Source organism: Onychostoma macrolepis, chromosome 25 (assembly GCF_012432095.1).
Source record: "Onychostoma macrolepis isolate SWU-2019 chromosome 25, ASM1243209v1, whole genome shotgun sequence".
NCBI classification, from domain to species: domain Eukaryota; kingdom Metazoa; phylum Chordata; class Actinopteri; order Cypriniformes; family Cyprinidae; genus Onychostoma; species Onychostoma macrolepis.
Window position 1 is genome coordinate 3,947,492 of NC_081179.1, and position 19,628 is coordinate 3,967,119.

The 19,628-nt window shown below is 36.6% G+C and overlaps 2 protein-coding genes across 6 annotated transcripts; one reads left to right on the top strand and one right to left on the bottom strand.

Annotated features, from left to right (window-relative positions):
- The first annotated feature begins 1,167 nt into the window (after positions 1-1,167).
- chchd3b (coiled-coil-helix-coiled-coil-helix domain containing 3b) lies at positions 1,168-12,296 on the top strand. Of its 5 annotated transcripts, none has more exons than XM_058767991.1 (11): positions 1,168-1,442; positions 2,802-2,925; positions 2,998-3,639; positions 4,261-4,354; positions 4,455-4,635; positions 5,940-5,954; positions 6,246-6,329; positions 7,198-7,268; positions 7,342-7,477; positions 7,675-10,814; positions 12,163-12,296. In XM_058767991.1, exons 1-10 carry the CDS (start codon positions 1,353-1,355, stop codon positions 7,699-7,701), a joined length of 1,464 nt encoding a protein of 487 aa, XP_058623974.1. In that variant the 5' UTR covers positions 1,168-1,352; the 3' UTR covers positions 7,702-10,814; positions 12,163-12,296. The 5 variants fall into 5 exon arrangements, with proteins under 5 accessions (XP_058623974.1, XP_058623975.1, XP_058623973.1 ...); XM_058767992.1 differs by having other exon boundaries at positions 3,091-3,639; XM_058767988.1 differs by having other exon boundaries at positions 1,171-1,442; positions 2,802-3,639.
- Positions 12,297-12,979: 683 nt separating this feature from the next.
- gpr22b (G protein-coupled receptor 22b) lies at positions 12,980-18,110 on the bottom strand. The gene is given in 3 exon segments (XM_058767993.1): positions 12,980-13,553; positions 13,556-14,312; positions 17,470-18,110. Coding segments are annotated over 3 exon segments (1,338 nt in total). The 5' UTR covers positions 17,493-18,110; the 3' UTR covers positions 12,980-12,995.
- Between the last annotated feature and the right edge of the window lie 1,518 nt (positions 18,111-19,628).

A 19,628-nucleotide genomic window follows, 5' to 3' on the forward strand; every position in this document is an offset into this window, starting at 1 on the left:
ATTTAAAATTGTTGAAAACATTCTGAATAATAGTAATGGGTCATTCTTCAATTGGGGTGGCAAATGAGAGGAAGAATTTGCAAAAATGCTTATTTGTTTTTTTCTAATAAAATATATTGCTATGCATTTAGAATTAGTTTAATATGTTATATCCATTAAAATAGAAGCTTAAGAACATTTCGATTTTTTACAAATTTTTAATTTTAATCAAACACTGGTGACACAACCACTTATGTCTATGGTGTTACCAATAATTAAAGTAACATTTTTAATTTTAATTTCATTTAAATTCAGACTTTTCTAAAATGGAGGCTGCCATCATGATGATTTCAAGATCAGGGGACATTTTGATGTATTTATCAAAATTTTGATTAAAATGTGTCAGATCTGCAAGTTATCAACATAACACCACAGACACTAATAAAGTGCAACACATGAAATTGTCAGAAATTTTAAGAAAATTAATAAGAAAGAATGTACTCCTCAGATCAACCAGCACCTGCAGTGACCTTTACACACAGGAAGTAGTCCAAATATAATCCCCCCTTTTCTTAAAGAGGCGACATCCATTGTTGTAACACCACAGACATGAATTTGGGGGACACAAATTTTTTCTTAAATATAAGAAAATATGTATTTTTAAATACAATTTAATAAAATTGTACATGTTAAATAAAATCACAATATAGCCACTTATTTTTTGTTAAAAATGTTATATTGTTGCAATTACATTCCATGATACCTCTCTGAGGTATGGCATGAACATGCATTTTTTTTGTTACAAATGCAATCTCTCAAACTCAGTTAAATATGTATTTTAAAATAAAAATGTCACTATTAACAGTGCACAAATCGTGTTTACCCTGCAGAATACAAACATGCAAACATTTTATGATTTTTTTGGTATTTAAAGTTTATTTAAACTGTTGTAAAGTAGAGGGACACCACTTGCCACCACAAATGAAGAATGACCCTAATAATCGCATCATGTATTATTAATGTATCACATTAGCCACACCCCCAAATATTTAATATCACGAAAAAGCACATAATGTCCAAGTACTTAAAACGCAAATAAAGCGTGTATGCTTCCAGATATATAAATAAATAACATTTATTGATAATTATAAACATTTATTAGCTGATAGAAATGAGTCGCTGGAGGTTTAAATCAAGATGAGTGAGTGAGAGAGAGAGAGAGAGAGAGAGAAGGGCGGGGCTAAACACGCGCTTCAGGGCTTTAGATGTCGAAGCCCATACTGAACATCCCAGTCCTTAAGAAAAATCTATTTTTTATGTTTTATTTGCAATAATTATCGCGTTAAGCTGTACAGACATAAGCCGTCTAAGTGATGGGGGGCAATGGCAGCTCGCGCCACGTTTCCTTCGACCCTGATTCGGCTGAGGATGAGGAGGGGGTTACTTTCGTGAAGGGCATTAGGGTAAGTGTACTAACAATAAACTTATGGAAAAGTATTTTCTGTTTCCTTTATTGAGTAATTTTAACTATATGCTCTATGTCGTTGTTTATTACCTATGCGTGCTTAACAAAAGTTTGTTGTAACGTACTTGCACTGCAAGAGCTTCAGTGATTCGGTCTTTGAAATGAATTAATTAGAATTACAAGTGAATATTTTTGGGGTGCTGAACAAAATGTCCTGCAGGGCATATAGCTTATGTTAAATATAGCTTATGAACAGGTCATGCATGTTGACCTACTGCATACTAAACATAAATACTGCACTTAGACATGACTGGTTAACTTTTACATTACCTATAGCTTTCAAAACCAGCTGTACTTGAAGTATATACTAGTGATCGTATATCCCACCAACCTTATAGTACTAAATATTATAATGGTACAACTACAGTACTTTTCTTTTCAATAAAACATGGTTCAATCGGATTTTGTTGGAATTTTATATCATGTTTTTGGGTGTGTCCCATAGTAATACCATTGCACATGAATTTGGTTGCCATTGAAATTTGGTATATATCAGTGGTATTTCTAGCTTCCGAACAATATAGTACTGTTGCATTAGTTCTTTCTAATTAATGTACTTCCAACTATTTCCCAGATTATTTGCGATCACTTGAAAAAAATTTGCATAAAAAGAAAGCATTATTATCTGATGAAGATTCATGCATCCCAGGTCAGTCAAATTGCATTGAAAATTTGAAAAAAGATCAGTAAATTAATTAATTTTTTTTTCATAAAATAATCTGGAAAAAGGTTATTTGAGTTCCAAGTGTGACCACCAAACACAAATTTGTAGGTGATGCAAAAATGTTTTCAGTTTTCATCGTAAAACAAAATACTTTGCGTGTTTGTGACCCTGGACCACAAAACCCAGTCATAAGGGTCAATTATTTGAAATTGAGATTCATACATCATCTATAAATAAGCTTTTCATTGATGTACGGTTTGTTATGATAGACAATATTTGGCCGAGATACAACTATTTGAAAATCTGGAATCTGAGGGTGCAAAAAAATTAAAATATTGAGAAAATCGCCTTTTAAAGTTGTTCAAATGAAGTTCTTAGCAATGCATATTACTAATCAAAAATTGAGTTTTGATATATTTACAGTAGTGAATTTACTAAATATTGTCATGGAACATGATCTTTACTTAATATCCTAATGATTTTTGACATAAAAGAAAAATTTATAATTTTCACCCATACAAATTGGCTATTGCTACAAATATACCTGTGCTACTTACGACTGGTTTTGTGGTCCATATTTTAAAAAACAAGTAAAAAGTATATCAATGCTATTTCTCATCTGATGATAAACAGCTTTCACAAAGAGTGATTGATCGTATGAAGGACTCTCCACCTGTGGTTCACCCGCAAGCTTCAACCAAGTCCTCTACCCAGTCAACACCTGCTGTAGCTCCTCTGGTTGAGCAGCTGGTACCAGGTGAACATCATGGACCCATAATCCCTCATCCTCCCTCATATGCCAGTACTTTGGTTCCTCCTCCTGTTTCAGAGCCAATAACACCTTTCGTGCCTTTAGTACCTGGTACTGAGAAAACATCTGCACCACCTTCACCTGAGAATTTTCCAAATCCTCCGCCTACAGGTGATGAGCATGTAGCTATACTTGTACCTGACCCTCAACCCGCTGTGCTGCCTGCTGAACCCATCAATGTTCCTTCACAAGTGTCAAGTGAACCACTAACTGCTCCTTCACCACCTCCTGCCATAACCTCTGAACCTGTAGCCATTCCTCCTCCTCCAACCACAGATCCACTTACTGAACCTGTAACATCTACAGAGTCCTCTGTTGAACCTGTAATTGTATCTTCTGAACCTATAGCAACTCCATCATCTCCTACTTTAGCTGCTCAGCCAACATCTGGTGAGTCCATGGACTTACCTGTTGAACCTGAGGTTTCAAGCTCCCCAATCTCCATACCTGCTCCCATTCAGTCTGTCTTGGAGGAGTCTGCTGTTTCGCAATCTGGATCTGCTTCATCTGTGGTTTTGCCTGATGAAATGCCTTCCAAAATGCGATTGGGTCCAATTTCCACTGGAGAACCTGCAGTTCCTTGTGTTCACCTGGTTGAGGAACCTGTTGTGCCTTCATTTATTGACCAACTCGAGGTCTTTCCACCACAAACACATGTTGGTAAGTTCATAATCTGGTTCATTAGTCTTACCAAAGTCTCTCTGGTTAATGTTTGACTGATTGACCTGCAAAGTCTCAACTTGTATCTCAGGATTTTGTGCAAATGCATGTTGAACTCAATCTTGAAATCGCAATAAAATGGAAGTTGCAAGTAGTCTTTTCTGTAAAGTGTATTGTTGCATAACTCTATATATAAAGTTGGATATTGGAAACCTCTAACCTGCATACATGTAAAGTGATGTATAGCATATCTCAACTGCTTGATTGCTTGTATCATCGCAAAATGTAAATTATATTATCGCCCAGCTCTAATCTGCTAAATGCAACTATAAGGCATGAAGATATTATAAACAATAACATCATGATTTTCATCACAATTTTCATTAACATCATGATTTTTAAAATAATCTGTATTGTATAAAACTAATATTTCATTTAAAAAAAAAAAAAGAATGGAACATGCATGGATTAATTGTTAGCAATAATATCTATAACATGCATTTAGAAAATAAATGTGTTGAGTTTTCATTTAATGTTGACTTTAACTTCTCAGAAACTTGATTGTGTTTCATAAATTAATGGAAGATCTCCATGCTAAAATATGATATTTCTTCTGTTTAGTGAATGAGGAAAAGCTCAGAAAGCAGATCAGAGAAGATCTCCAGAAGCTCCTGAATGAGGAAATGAAGATGGCAGAGCATAACATGCGACAAGAGTAAAAACTTAACTGATGAAGATGAAGATTTCTCAACAAAATACCCAATAATGCAGTGAGTTTTGGCATCTAAACAGCATTTACTGTGTGTTTTCATAAGGCTGGAGGAAGAGAAAGCTAAAGCGAAGGCCCAGGCTCGAGCTGCAGCCCAACTCCAGATTCAGGATGAGGTCCAGAAGCTTCTGGAAGAGGAGAAGGCATCCTATCAACAGACTCTAGCAGATGCTATTAGAAGGGAGAAGTTGAACGTTCAGGATGAGCATCTCATAACTCAGTATTATGTAAGTCAGCTTCTGCGCACAGTTGTGTGTTTTTATGTATGTGCATCTGAGTATACATGTTTCTTACCATTTAAACAGCTGCTTCTGTCTCTGTGCAATTGAGGCAAAGCCCTCATAACAAAAATATGCTGGTGCCATACTATAAAAATACTAAAAATGAATAGAAAAACACATTTAAAAACAAACAAACAAACACTAGTAATAATGTCAAAAACACAATAAAATTGCCAAACTTTACCAAAATAAAAAATACAAATTGAATGGAAAATGTAAAATAGAAATTGTAATATAACACTAGTAATAATTTCAAAAACACACAATAAAATTGCTAAAGCTTTACCTGAATTAAAAACAAAATTGAATGAAAAAATGTAAAATAGAAATTGTAATATAACACTAGTAATAATTTCAAAGACACACAATACAATTGCTGAAACTTAACCTAAATTAAAAAACAATTGAATGAAAAAATGTAAAATAGAAATTGTAATATAACACTAGTAATAATTTTAAAACACACAATACAATTGCTGAAACTTTACCTAAAAATTTTTTTTTTTATGAAAAATGTAAAATAGAAATTGTAATATAAAATGAATCCATCTTTATTTGGCCCTCTAACTCTAGCACTCTCTATTCTAATTCTATTTGATCTATCTGTCTTCTTTTTATTTAAAAAAACAAAAACACACACACACACACTTCTATAAATTGCATATTTATTCTCTAACTGCTAGCTTTTCTTGAAAAACTAACACTAGCTGTCTTTTTTTCTATTCTATCTACTTGTTTCTTATAAAAAAATAAAATGAAAAAAACCACTAGGTTTCTTTTTTTCTATATTCTATCTACTGGTTTTCTTAAAAAAAAACCCCGAACAACATTGCTACGTGTACTGCGTTAAGCTAACCGAGACTTGTCACAGCACTTGCATATCTTTGCTCTTTTGTTGGTTTTAATTGCTTCTATTGTCCTCAATTGTACGTCGCTTTGGATAAAAGCATCTGCTAAATGACTAAATGTAAATGTAAAATAAAACATTCTAATTATCAATAAAAACTTTAATAGTATCTAAATGATACTATGATAACACTATTATCACGTGCAAAACAACATGTTATGTAACATTTTATCTGCATCCACCTCTAAATGTATCTACATGTGTTGGATTTGCATATTATGAATGTCCAGATGTTAAAAATGCTTGAATTTAAATGGTAGTGCTTTACTGCTTAACTCCACTGTCGCTTATTTCCTTCCCTTTTCTCTTTTCTCCCTTTCTCTGATCTGCTCATGTGTTTCAGTGGATGGAGAGGAAGGTAAGATGTCGAGGCTTCATTTTGCCAGTCACTTGCTTGTTCACTTTTTTAAGAGAAATTTGTGATCATTTCTATTCCAGCTAGATGTGAGTGATTGAATGCTTAAATACAAGGTTAAATTAGTTCTGTTTCATTTGCATTAATTTATCACACATCATTTGTGAGCAAAAACCTTCTGTATATTTATATCAAGAAATGCATGTGCCATTATACTCTCTTTACTGTAGTGTTAATTTAATTTCTCTGGAAGATTTACAGGCTGATGCTTTACATGTTTTATCTTCCCATCAGGCTCAGAAGCTGGAAGAGAAGGAGAAAGATCTGGAAAATCAGGACGCTCTGTTTCGGGAGCAGATTGCCAAGATGCAGAAAAAGGCAAAATGATTAATCTGTCCTTTCATATGCTCTTTGTACCTTTTTCAGAGTGATATCACCACTTCATATGCAGTACAGGGTGTTTATTATAGTTAACTAAAACTAAAACCATAAAAAAAATTCATTACTTGAAATTTTATCTTAAACTTATTTAATTTCAGCTAGTTGCCAAGGTAACATTTCTCATTGTCATTTTGTTTAACTTGATTTACTAAAATGAGAATGAAATAAATATGAATAAAAGCTATATACACTGTAAAAAAAAGTTGAGCGAACTTAAAAAAAATATATATTTATTTAAAAACCTTATTTTTGTGGGAGATTCTCAAATTTTTGTTGTATAAACTAAACTAAACAAGTTGAGCAAACTCAAAAATCTGCTGAAGCTGGTTGCCTTAAAATTTTAAGTTGGCTCAACTTTTTTTTTTTTTTAACAGTGTAGACACATTTAAAAAAATAATAAAAAATTACAAAAACAAGCAAATTTAATATAGCTTTTAACTGAAATGAAAATGAAAAGAGAAAATATACAAAATGAAAAATAATTCAAAATATTAATAAAAACTATATTAGTATCTTTTTGATACTAAAATAACACTAATGCAGTACACTGTGAAAAAAAAAAAAAAAGTTGGGCCAACTTAAAATTTTAAGGCAACCAGCTTCAGCAGATTTTTGAGTTTGCTCAACTTATTTTTGTGGGAGATTCTCAAATTTTTGTTGTATAAACTTATAACGACAAGTTGAGAAAACTCAAAAATCTGCTGACGCTGGTTGCCTTAAAATTTTAAGTTGGCCCAACTTTTTTTTACTTTTTTTTTTTACAGTGTATATTACAGGTGTTGACTGTCTCTTTGTTGTTGTGCAGATGGCTCGGTTCACAAAAGTTACTGCCGAAAATTACAAGAAAGGCTTAGAGGACGCACACAACCGCTTCAGGTGAGCGTGCAAGATCAATAAATCAGTGTTTAGTTTTTCAAATGACATTTATCTCATTTCGCACTCTCTCTAGGCGATGCCAAATCAAACCAGTGTGTTCAGATCTGCAGAGTCAGATACTGAAGTGTTACGCTGAGAATAAAGGTCAAACTATGAGCTGTTCCAACATCGCATCACTGTACATTCAGTGTGTGGACCGCGCCAGACAGGTAAACCACACTGATAAGGCCACTTGGGTAGACATGACATGACTCATATTCAAAATAGCTATTTAAATACCGACTGAGAAAATGTTTTTGCAGTGCTGCTTAAAGGACATCTTAAACTAAGGCTTTAAAAAAAATATTACTATTTTATGTAACTACTATGAATCATTCATGAAAGTTTCATTTCATGTTTTTTCCAGGATAAAAAGCTGAGTACCGGAGGTTAGCTTACTGGACTGAACATCAGATCTGCAGTGTCATGGTGAAAGAAAAAAGGCCATCGCTGCAAACACACACATCTGGACCGATCCTAAAACTCCAGGCATTTAGTTGAACTGTTCATTACACATTTCAGCAGTTTTGAATATGCATTCTTTGGAATATGAGCCATTATTGGACCACTATGGGGAAATACCTCAACTAGTTTCAGACTCTTGTAACTGTGAAGCTAAATGGTTTCAGGTGCTATTGAGTTCTTGCTTTGTGTTTGGAGACATAGTGATTTCTTCTGTGCTCCTTCTTGTTTTAAAATAATGCATAACCAAAAAGTACAAAGCGATGCACAATCTGCTGTCTGATGACAAGTTTTTGCATAGTAAAAAGTTTGTGCCTTTTCCTTTGATACCTAATTTTATGGGTATTTTGGAGAAATGTGATGAAATCCAAGCTCTGCTGCTAAAAGCTGTTCAAATGTGTAAAATGGGTATTAAAGGAATAGTTCACCCAAAAATTTAAATTTGCTGAGAATGTACTCACCTTCAGGCCATTCAAGATGTAGATGACTTTGTTTCTTCATCAGATTTGGAGAAATGTAGCATTACATCACTTGCTCAGCAATGGATGTGAATGGGTGCCGTCAGAATGAGAGTCCAAACAGCTGATAAAACATCACAATAATCCACACCAAAGTCTTGCAAAGTAAAAAGCTGCATGTTTGTAAGAAACAAATCCACCGTTAAGGAGTTTTGAAAAAGTCGTCTCATCTGAATCAGGAGAGAAATATGCAAAGATCAAGCACAGTTCACAAGTGAAAACAGTCCAAAGCTGTTCTAAACAAATATATTGGTGGATTTTGATGCGAGACGATTTTGATGTAAGTTATGGATTATGGACTCAGTTTACAGTTGAAACGCTTTAACAACAGATTTTTGTTTTCACTTTAATTGATGGACTGGAGTGGTGTGAATTACTTGTGGATTATTGTGCTGTTTTTATCAGCTGTTTGGACTCTCATTCTGACGGCACCCATTCACTGCAGAGCATCCATTGCTGAGCAAGTGAAAATTTCTCCAAATCTGTTCAGATGAAAAAGTACCTGAATGGGTGAAATGATGAAAACCGAGGTTCTAGGTATCTAGGTTCTTTGTTGTGCAACTTTAAATACCATGTTTCCACTAGATGGCGCGGTAGCCCACAGTCTGTGGCCAGAGACTGAACGTCATTCTAATATTCTTGGTGTATTATGGAACCGGTCTAGAAGGTTAAAAGGACGACCAACCCTCTCAGTAATGCCAAGCCTCTGATCAGCAAAATATCAATAGTTTTGGTATGAAACAAACATGAAGCAGTGACCTTATTATCCAGCTGGTTCATTTGCATTTATAGCTTGTTGTCAGGTTTATTATTTTATTTAACCTCTATATAGTACCAAAGGGGCTGTAGTTCTGTCAGTGCAGTATTGTATGAGAGGGTGAAATGAATAAGAAATCATGTTCACCTGACTCTTGCATCCTCTGATAAATGTGTCCTACCAGCATGAACACATAGCCTAGATACAGCACAGCAGTTCATGCAAATTTCACATCGCTCACACTCTCTGCCTTTTCCACACTTTATGAAAGCATGTCTGATGCAATATTCTTGGATAATATGGACCTAATTATTGAAATCAACATCGACTGGCTCCTGGCTTAATGTTTTATTAAAATGTTACTTAAGGGTTCAGTCAACCTCATTATGTTTCAGAACCTTATGTATGAACACAAATGTATACAATTTTATGTAGATGTCACTCTTTTGCATGCAATTTGTTATATTTTATATAACAGCTTCTGAGCCCAATTTATTATATTATTTATATTTTACGAAGTCATTCAATAGCTTTATTTGAGAAGCAGATTAAAATTGAAGTTATTTGTTAAAAAGCTTTCCTTTAAGTGAGCTGATCATTGAATCAGGGAGTTAAACTCAAGAAAAAGATCAGTCTGATTCACAAATTAATCATTTTTCGACGGAATTGACCACTGTATGAATAACCATAAACAAATTGTTGGTGTGGCACCAAGTTGAATTACTAAAATGAACAATACTAAAATTGAAAAAAAAAAAATAACAACAGAACATAAAAATGTACTTAAACGTAAAAACTGAAAATATAAAAATAAAAGCCAATTCAAAATATTCATAAATACTGTAGTAAATAAATATCATTAAAATAAGCTTTCATCCTCTTATTTTCATTATATAAAAAAGCATCCAGGATATTTGTCAAAAAAATCTAATTTTGTGGCACAGAAGAAAAAAAAGTTTTATGAATAATCATAAAAAACTAACTGAATAAACTAATAAAATAAACTAAATAAAATATGTCTAAGCTGAAGTACTGAAATGAATAATACTAAAACCGAAATAACTGAAAATAAATTAAACCAAATAGAAATTAAACAAATACTGATAATCACAAAAACACAACAGAATGACAAAAACTTAAACGAAAATAAAAACTGAAAATATGAAAATGAATGCTAATTCATAAAAACTATAAAAGTATATTAATAGCATAGAAATAATAATTTTCTAACTCACACAAAACATGGCATAAGTCAGGTTTGGAACGACATGAGGGTGAGTAAATGATTTCAGGGTGGACTATCCCTTTAAATACATATACGAAAATGGTAGATATTTAATAATAGAAAAGATCTATATTAAAATCATGGCATTTGACAGTTTTAGTATTCTCTATAGTAGCCGTATTCATTTCATTCCACAGTTGCACAGTGTTGCTTCTGGGCAATGAACATTTAAGCAATCATAACATGCAAATTATTTATACAACTGTGAATTTAAAATGAAGTTTATTCGCTAACAAATGTGAGCCATATTTTCAGCTTTTTTCCACTGTTTGTCCTCAAGATGTTTTTAAGGACTGCTTGGATGCAGTGTGACCAAAAAATAACTTTTAATTGGTTTAAATCCGAACTTGTTCCTTCGTTACGAACTATTTTATATGCATCAAGTGCTTGTAAACTGGGCTTGTTACCCAGAGAGAAATAGACGGTTCAGGCACTTACCGATGGCTGTTTGCAAACCTGGAACCACAACATCGTCCTCTGCCCCTGTATCCTTAAATCTAGCTTGACATGAGCTTTATATCTGAAGAAAGATTTAACACAGGTGACATTTACAAAACCCTTGTGGTACATTGACTGTTTATAGAGGGTTTGATGATTCTCAATTACAGTTTTATAGGACGATCTGAGAGGTGCGAATCTTATGAGAGCGAAGTGTGACGAAAGGTCACCGCCGCATATTGAGCCACTTGTTGGTTGTTTGAAGTGCCGTCACTTGGAAAGGGTCACCGTGTGACCTGAATTTTACAACACCATGAAACCGGCTTCAGATGTCTGCAGAGGGCATTTCAAATCAAACATATGATTTTATCCCAGCAAATAACAGGACTCAGTAGGTGTGACCCATTGACGCCGCAGGATGCTGGCTTGATATTGCTTTTGTAGAGGTCGTTGGGGAACAAGACAGAGTTTGGATGCAAAAGAAGTGCTCAAATTTTAATGTACAGTATAAGAGCTTTCAGTAGATTCTAAATGGCGTTATTAATGGCGAATTGACACCATATCTTTGGCTGCGTTGTTTTCCCACAAATTTGGCCCATTTAAGACAAGTGCACTTTACCTGTCATCCAGGCTGGTGTATGAGCATCTCAAAAGCCTTGTTATCCTTCTCCCGTGGTTCATAAACCTCTTTTCTCTTCTGCAGCACTCTATTGGGATTGCTTGAATGGTAAATTATAAGTAATATTTATTGCAAAACAGCTGGATCTTTAATTACAGAATAACCAGTCAGTAATTGCTCTGATTTTAAGACTCACGTGGCTTACAGTAAGTACACTGTTCACGTTGAGTTAGACTTATTAAAAGTTGAATAAGTCAAAAATAGTAAAACGTAAACTAAAATTAAAATAACTATTTTAAATATTAAAATAAAAGTAACAACATTCATAATTGCTACAATAGTATGTAAATAATAATTTTAAAAAATACCTCAAACACACCTTGCAGCCAGTGAGGATGAATTTGCATGTTTTGTTTTATGGTTTATGTCATGTTTTTATATTATTTCATGGTCTTTGTCTCATCTTATCCAATTCAGACTGCAAACTTGTGAATCAACTAAAAGTATTGTTTCAGAAGTGTTGTAGTGCAAAATTTTGAACTGTTAAGCGATTTCTATGTAAATTCGGCTTGGCTTTGGTTCATTTCATTCTTGACAATGCTAAATAATTCCCACTGAACATTCTCGTAATGGTGCACAATAGACCTCTAAGAGCTACAGTGCTGACCTGGGAAAATATTCATTAATATGTATGCGGATTTGGTGAATGGGAGCTTAATTTTAGTGTTTCAGTGAATGCAAAATGAGGGACGTTTTGTCCTTGACAGCCATGCCAGAATGAAGCAGACGTTTCCTCAGATTTGACTGCTCTAAAACAATGATATTTGCAGTATCTTCCCTCCTTTTCTTGATGAATCACAAGGCTTTGCAGGGTTACCATCTGTTAAATTTTGGTCTGTTCCTCATGCAAAGTGACTTCAGAAGACTCGGAGTGCAGCAACACAAGGCAACTATTGTAAGTGCTTTTTGGTGTTTTGTTCTTTTCTTTTTTTTTGGAGCTTAACATATGAATTGCTTTATGATGATTCGTCAATAATTCTCCTGTTTTTGTTCCACAGAAATGATAATCTCTTCATATTCACACACGACGACATAACATGGATGTGTTATCACGATGACTTTTGTAAGTGCTTTTTGGGGTTTTGTTTGTGTTTGGAGCTTAACATGTGAATTGCTATGTGATTATTAGTCAGTAATTCTCCTTTTTTCTTCCACAGAAACAATATTCCTACACAAGATGATCGCAGCATCTGCGTTCAAGTCAAAAAGCAGATGGATTTCATCTTTTTCCCCACCTAGTTTATTATAAATACATGTATACACAGGCTACAAGTCATAAATGAGATACATAACTGATAAAGAGTATTTACAAATCTCAGTTTTCATGTATTTACAGTACATACAGTGGTTTATAAAGGACATGCACCATGTAACTGCAATAGCATCAATCTATGAAACCTATCATATTATATTCCAAGATAGTTATAAATTGTAACCGATTCTTCGATATCTGCTCATTTAAGACTAATATTCACATAACATGGTTCCCTTTATGTATAACAGTGCTTTTATGAGAACTAGTCCCTGTTCTGGAGGTCGTGAAGTGGTTTTAATCTGCATCTTCGGATGATAGACATTTCTGCCTGGCTTCGTGATCGTTAAACGTCACTTTCTTATTCCGTTTGGGATCGATCCAGGAGTTTCGAATCACCGCATTGTTCGGCAGCGGATCCGCCTCGATGATGGAAACCACCCGTTTCTTCATTTTACTTTTCAAGACTTTCTGGAACTTCTGCCTCGTGAAGGCGTACAAGAGAGGATGGAAGACCGTGGTGCCGTAGGCCATGACCAGAAAACCCAGTCGAAGCTTGACAGTGAGGTCGCTGGGGCCTGCGCTGAGGATCACAGTGTTTAAAACGGTGATGGGTGTCCAGCAGAGGAGGAACGTGGAGATGATGAGCAACGACATGCGGAAAACGCGCTTTTGGCGCTCACGCCGCTCCCGGTGGCGTTTGACGGCCCTTCGCAGGGCGATGATCACCGAGACGGACGTGCGCATGCCGAGCGGAGCGTTTCCGCGGTTGCTGCTCTGCGAGGCGTCCGTGATCTCGGGCAGCTGTTGCTCAGATGTTGACATAAGGGAGAAGTTCTTTTTTCTCCTCATCTTTTCTTCTTCTTCTGCGTGGCGTGGAAGCGTGTACCAATGCGGATGTTGAGCGCCTGCAGGATCTTGGTGTACGTGACTAACATGATGACGGCAGTCAAACAGAAAATTGGGATTTGGGCCACTAGGTGGTAGTACAGACCAAGTTCGGTGTAATATTCGTTGACATGCACAACGGCGGTCTGATTGGCTTTTGTGGGCTCCAGTCCGAAGAATCCCACCTCGATAAATGGCACCAAGAAGCTGAAGAAGGACAGCACCCAAATGCAACCCAACAGAGCCACCGCTCGTCCCATAGTCAGCACACGATTGGCCGGTTTAACGGAGATGTCGTATCGGTCCAAAGTGATGGCTAGCACGTTTGCCGCCGTAGCCACGCTTGCGAAGGACACGCAGGCCTCGTGGAAGCAGCAGACGAGCACCGTGTCACCTTGCAGCGATAGCATCAACACGACAATCGTCAGAGGGATGCAGCAAACACACACCAACACATCCAGCACGTGGAGGTTCATGGTGACGATGTTGCTCACGGAATTGACCAGGTTGGACTTCATGCAGTAGAGGGCCAGTACGGTCAGGTTGCTGCTCAATCCCAGGACAATCTCCAGCATGAGGAATCCGGTCAGGGACACCTGGAAGCTGAGTGGGTAAGGGTAAGGGCCGGCCGCCGTCATGGCGGGACTCACGGACTCGGTGATGTCGAGGACTGTAACGTTACTCATGATGCTTTCTTCCTCCGTTGCGGGAGGGACGTGCATTATCCTAAAAGGTAAAAACAGCAGGATGCATAGTCAGAGAAATGTGTAGGAAGACCAGACACTTTGAACAGCATTGAGTCATTCGGTGTTGAATTGAGAATCCATTAGAATTCCAATTCGGTTGCCAAATTGGAATATATGTAGCAAGCAGAATTGCAATTCAAATTTCAATGTGAGAATTACAAGGAAATGAAAGTCAAATGAATTCAAACAACTGTAATTTTTCCTAGAAATTCAGTGTTTGTCAAGACTAACTTTGAAAAATGAATTCTAATGTTTGACAGATAGACTCGTTCACTCTGAATTAAGTATGAATTTTGCATAACTCTGCTTGTTGATGTGATACTAATCTAAAAGGTCACTGCTAAACAACATTCACATTTACGAATTTGGCAGACGCTTTTATTCAAAGTGACTTGCATTTTTATTCAAGGTGCACATTTATCAGTTCTTGTTTTCCCTGGGTTTCAAACCCATGACCTTGGCATTGTTAGTGCCATGTGCTACTCTTTCAGCTACAGGAAACCCAAATGAAATTGTCTGTAATGGCAATAACATGTTATGATTCAAGAAATCTGTTGGGGTCCCACCTATCGAGACCAACAAAACCATTAGATAAAGAGTGTTTTTCTCTTGTTCTGAACTGAAGACCAGGCCCACATGGTATCAGTGGTAAATTATTGCTGGATTCACATCACTGCCTCTACATCTTCAAAGTCCATTTAAATATTTTAGCTGATTTGATATCGTTTTCATCTCTTAATGACCATGTTTTACTCCATTTGCCTAGAATTTGGCAGATTTTCAACAAGGATCTGTTCAGAAAATGCACAAAAATGTCTGCAGATTCCCTCTGGGCCTGCTAATGGATTTACATTTGATGTTCGCGTGCAGGTTGACTAATAATGCATTGGACATTCTGTGTTGGGCGCTGCTATGAATAGACACACTTTAGCTATTATTTTTGTCCACAATGCATTTTCATTTGTTGTGCAGCGATGGATTGCTCTGTTTACAAATGAGACTGTCTTTAGTGCTGGGTTTCATTCATCACCAAGAGGGAGAATTTAAAGAGAGAGAGAGAGGACCGCTGAGATAATAAGTATGAACCTGGTTTTTGTAATTTACTCCAATGTAGATGGATGCTTCAAGGTGCCAACACGGAAATAATAACTCTTTGTGTTGTGATGTAGACTGACTGACACAGTGGAGTGAAACCAAATGGAAACTCTAATGACTTCATGAGCTAAAACACAACACCTCACAGATCATCAAGCTTGTTTTCTGGACGTCCTTGACGACTAATGACAACTGTCCAATAGTTTATTTTACACATTTGTTGACTTACCCTTCCCCTTCCAGCTTCTTTCTCAGCCTCGGGAGTCAGTGGTCGAGTCGGGATAGTCTGGAAGGGGTACAACTTGTACATCAGCCTCAGGCATGGCCTTTCAAGGAAGGATTCTGCACTTCTTGATCCTCGTAATCCAAGCGATTTTCTCGCTTAATGGTCAGGGAGGACGATTTGGCAACAATTTCTTAAATTTTTACTAAACCGAACAATATGTTTGATCCCCTGCCATGTCCAGAACTAACAAAGAGGTGTCATTCTCATTCTCTTTCAGAGGTTTCGCTCTTGTTTGTTTAAGAGTCCAAAGAAAATGGCGAGTGATTCAGCGATCAGCTGTCAATTTCTCATTTCTAAACTAATTTGACAACTGAAAACGATTGTTTTGATTGATTATTATATCCACATTGGGGTTAGGAAGTTGCGTTCATCTCCCTCGATACCATTAGGATGAAGAAATCCAGTAACCTGGTCTCATACTGTTCCTTCAACACTGATGTATTCCCGTTATTGCATTTTTATGGGCCCTAGAAGGTGATAAATCCACATCGATTTGCGTTTGCTGATTTGCATGTGCCATCTGCCGAAGAATCCAAGGTCACTGAATTGTTTAGGTCAGCATGAGGGGGTGGTGCATTCTGGGTGTTAGAAATGTAATTTCCTGTCCCCTCGCAGAAGGTGACCTTTAGGCTGCGTCGTCAACGTTGTCCGAAGCACATGATAAAACCACTCCGCATCCGTGGTGTGCATGGGAATGACTTCACCTGGGAAATCCACTCTAGGGAATGTCCCTGCAGGCCGGAGAGACTCAGCGCTAGTGATGGGTAAGATGGGCCGCACTGCACTTTAGAAGCAGTTTTCTTCAGCTCTTTAATCCTACAGTCCTGCCAAGAAAAAAGCAAGAAGTATTGATAAGTGAACAATCAATTATTCATTAAGCCTGCATCCAATCCATCATCAAGTAAAGACTTCCATGTGTTATCCATTCATCTTTCCCAAGCGGTCTGCGGAAATGCACAAGCTCTGGTCTTGCTTAACGTCCATGCGAAGGTACATCTGTGAACCTGCAGGGGTTGATGGATGGGCCCGTGCATCTTGGGAACAATCTACAAACACTCATTTCCAAAGCAGTGCCTTTTAGGGAAGGTAACACAAGCACCTGTGTTGTTTTATGTCTGTAGTTTCTCACATCATTTTTCAGTCGAGAATACGGCTCGATCACGTGTAACGAGGTGATTGTGTTCCAGCCGTGAATGAGACTTTGCACTGTAAATTTTTCCCAGATGTTACAGTCCAGCAGACTTTGACAAATCGGGGGAAACCGTAAACAGAATCGATCGGGTTTTGGGGCAAAATTTGTCAGCGGAGACGTGGATCAATAGACTAACTAAACTCAGATTGTTGTTTACAGGCAGCGACAAGATAATCACAAAATGTAGACGTTGAGGAGGACACGTCCCCGCAGATATTCAGATTAGCCATCAAACTGGAGTTTTCAATGACAAATTCTTAAACTATTACCTACGGTTCCTTCAGTCATGAATATTTGGTTGCATTCTTGCAATATGCATCTTTTATCCTTCGTTTTGTTGATTTATTTAAGTTTAATTTACTAGGGCAACTCCAATTTTGACAGATTGCTCTCTAAAAGATGCTGGTGTCACCCAGGGAGCCATATATCTGCTATCTTCTAAGTTTCGACATCTGCTTTTTTGCATTATAACTGTTTAAATGGCTTTGTATCCAAAGCCTGAGTGGCATGCATATTCGTTCAATCACATTTGATCTCCAAAGTTATTCAATATCGCCCTCTTACCTTTGCGCTCCCGGAGTTCTCATCTGTCATACAACGTAGAGTTGCTACAGCTTCACCAAAGCATCATCTTAGATCCACAAGTGCATCTTCTGCACACACTTTTGCAGCCGTTGCATGTCAGTGCGTCGTAAACCTGCTTCCCCCCTGAGGAGCGTGAATCAAATGCTGTCCATGCAAACTGTCAGCAGTGCCAGCGGAGTGAAACAGATGTCCTCTGACTTTGATCTACTGTCCTGCTAACTGTTTCCTTCACTGTCTTGCTGCTTTTCCTCTGTCTTGATCCCACATGCTCTCTTCAGTCTGTGATGCGTTGAAGTGTTGCCGTTGCACCCCTCTGTTGCGCCTCCTCATCTTCGCTTGTCCCCATCTCTCTCTCTCTCGTCCGTTCCTTCTCTATCTTAGTCTCCCTCTCTCACTCACTGCGGCGGTTTTGCAGTGTTGCTCCCTGCTCTGATTGGTTTGTCGTAATGGGGTTAACCCTTTCCTCCCCAGAGAGTGGGGTTGCACTCTTCCTTTTGTTTTCTTGTCGTTCTCTCCATCCAGCTTTTCCCTCCATCCTGCGATGGCAGCGCAGTCTCGGCTGCATCTGTCAGTCCCTGCGGAGATGCTTGGGGTTCTATTTAAGCACTGTGTCGGAGTTGCATGTTTTCATTCATATTTGATGCCGTGCTCTGTGATGAAAGTGGATAGGGGTCTACTGGGAAAAGGACACAAAAAGAGTGTGGCTCTGTTCCAAACCTAGTGAGCTGCCTACATAGGCAGCATTTTATGGCGTACAGGCAGTTTTTAAAGACTGTTGCTTCTATGATACCTCATTTGGCAAAATTTTAAAGCAGTATCACATGTATCGGTAACGAAGAAGGCAGTCCCAGAATGCATTGCAATGAGTGGGAAAAAAAATTATCCAAGCGAATTATATAAGTCATTTGTTCAATAACGGAACATAGTTATACAATTTAGACATGAAACGATATAAAAAAAATACTGTCTGATACCAATAATAATTTCTTTCATGTATACACACACAATATTTAAATACAAATGTATGTCTACGTGTATTATTTTCAATTAATAATATTTACTATACTTAGTATATAAATACTAAATATTTAGAAAAAATGTACATAATAAAATTATATATAATATACTTATATTTGTGAGATTTGATCACATCTACATTTAAGGTTATTATAAAATATATATCTACATGTAATATTTTAAATAAATATTTACTAAACATGAATATATTGATTATACTCAATATACATTTTCAATATGAAAATATTAATTGTGAGAAAAATATAAAGATGTATATATATATATATATATATATATATATATAAAAGTACAATTATGTAATGATATTATGATTTCATATTTATTTTGAGATGTGCTAAATATTATGTTTATCTAGGTAAATTATTAGTACCTTTAAAGATTAACATAGTTAATGGTTTTGCAAAGGTAATCTAAATGTACAATTAGAGGAAATACACAATTACATATCTAACACTGACCGATAAATTAAAGAATGTCAGCCGATATCGACCGATAACCAATATGTACCACTATATTGTGCATCCGTAAATAAAAAAATAGTTCAGGCTAATTAAACACACATGATTTTACCCAATATTTGTGTGTGATATAGTGTATTTTTAGATTATAATGTCATTAGCAGCATATTGAATTCAACTGTACCTCAGGGCTCACGTTGACTTGTATGCTAATTGTATGATGTAAGAGTTGCTGCCTATGTAGAGCAAATTGTTCACTTACGAGATTCTATTTGTAGTCATCTGTGTTGGCAGTATAGGCAGCTCACTAGCTTTAGGAACGGTGCATGTGTGTTTGATTTAGATGATGGGAACACTTAGTCTGTGTGTAATATGTAGAGGAATTGTGATTGATAGTTTCAATTAAGCCGGCCTGTCAGCTGGCAGAAGGAGCAGTCTTTCTCAATTCGTTTTGTTTGGCTCATTTGGCAGGTAAGGGGGGCGTCTAAAGTGACAGTCACTACAAGAACGTGTGTGTGTGTGTGTGTGTGTGTGTGTGTGTGTTCACATTTGAAGCACATGTTGGCATGCAGCTCTCCACACGTTCTGATTCTGAAATGCACATGTTGTATTATTAAGTGGTAAACAGCTTTCTATAGACAC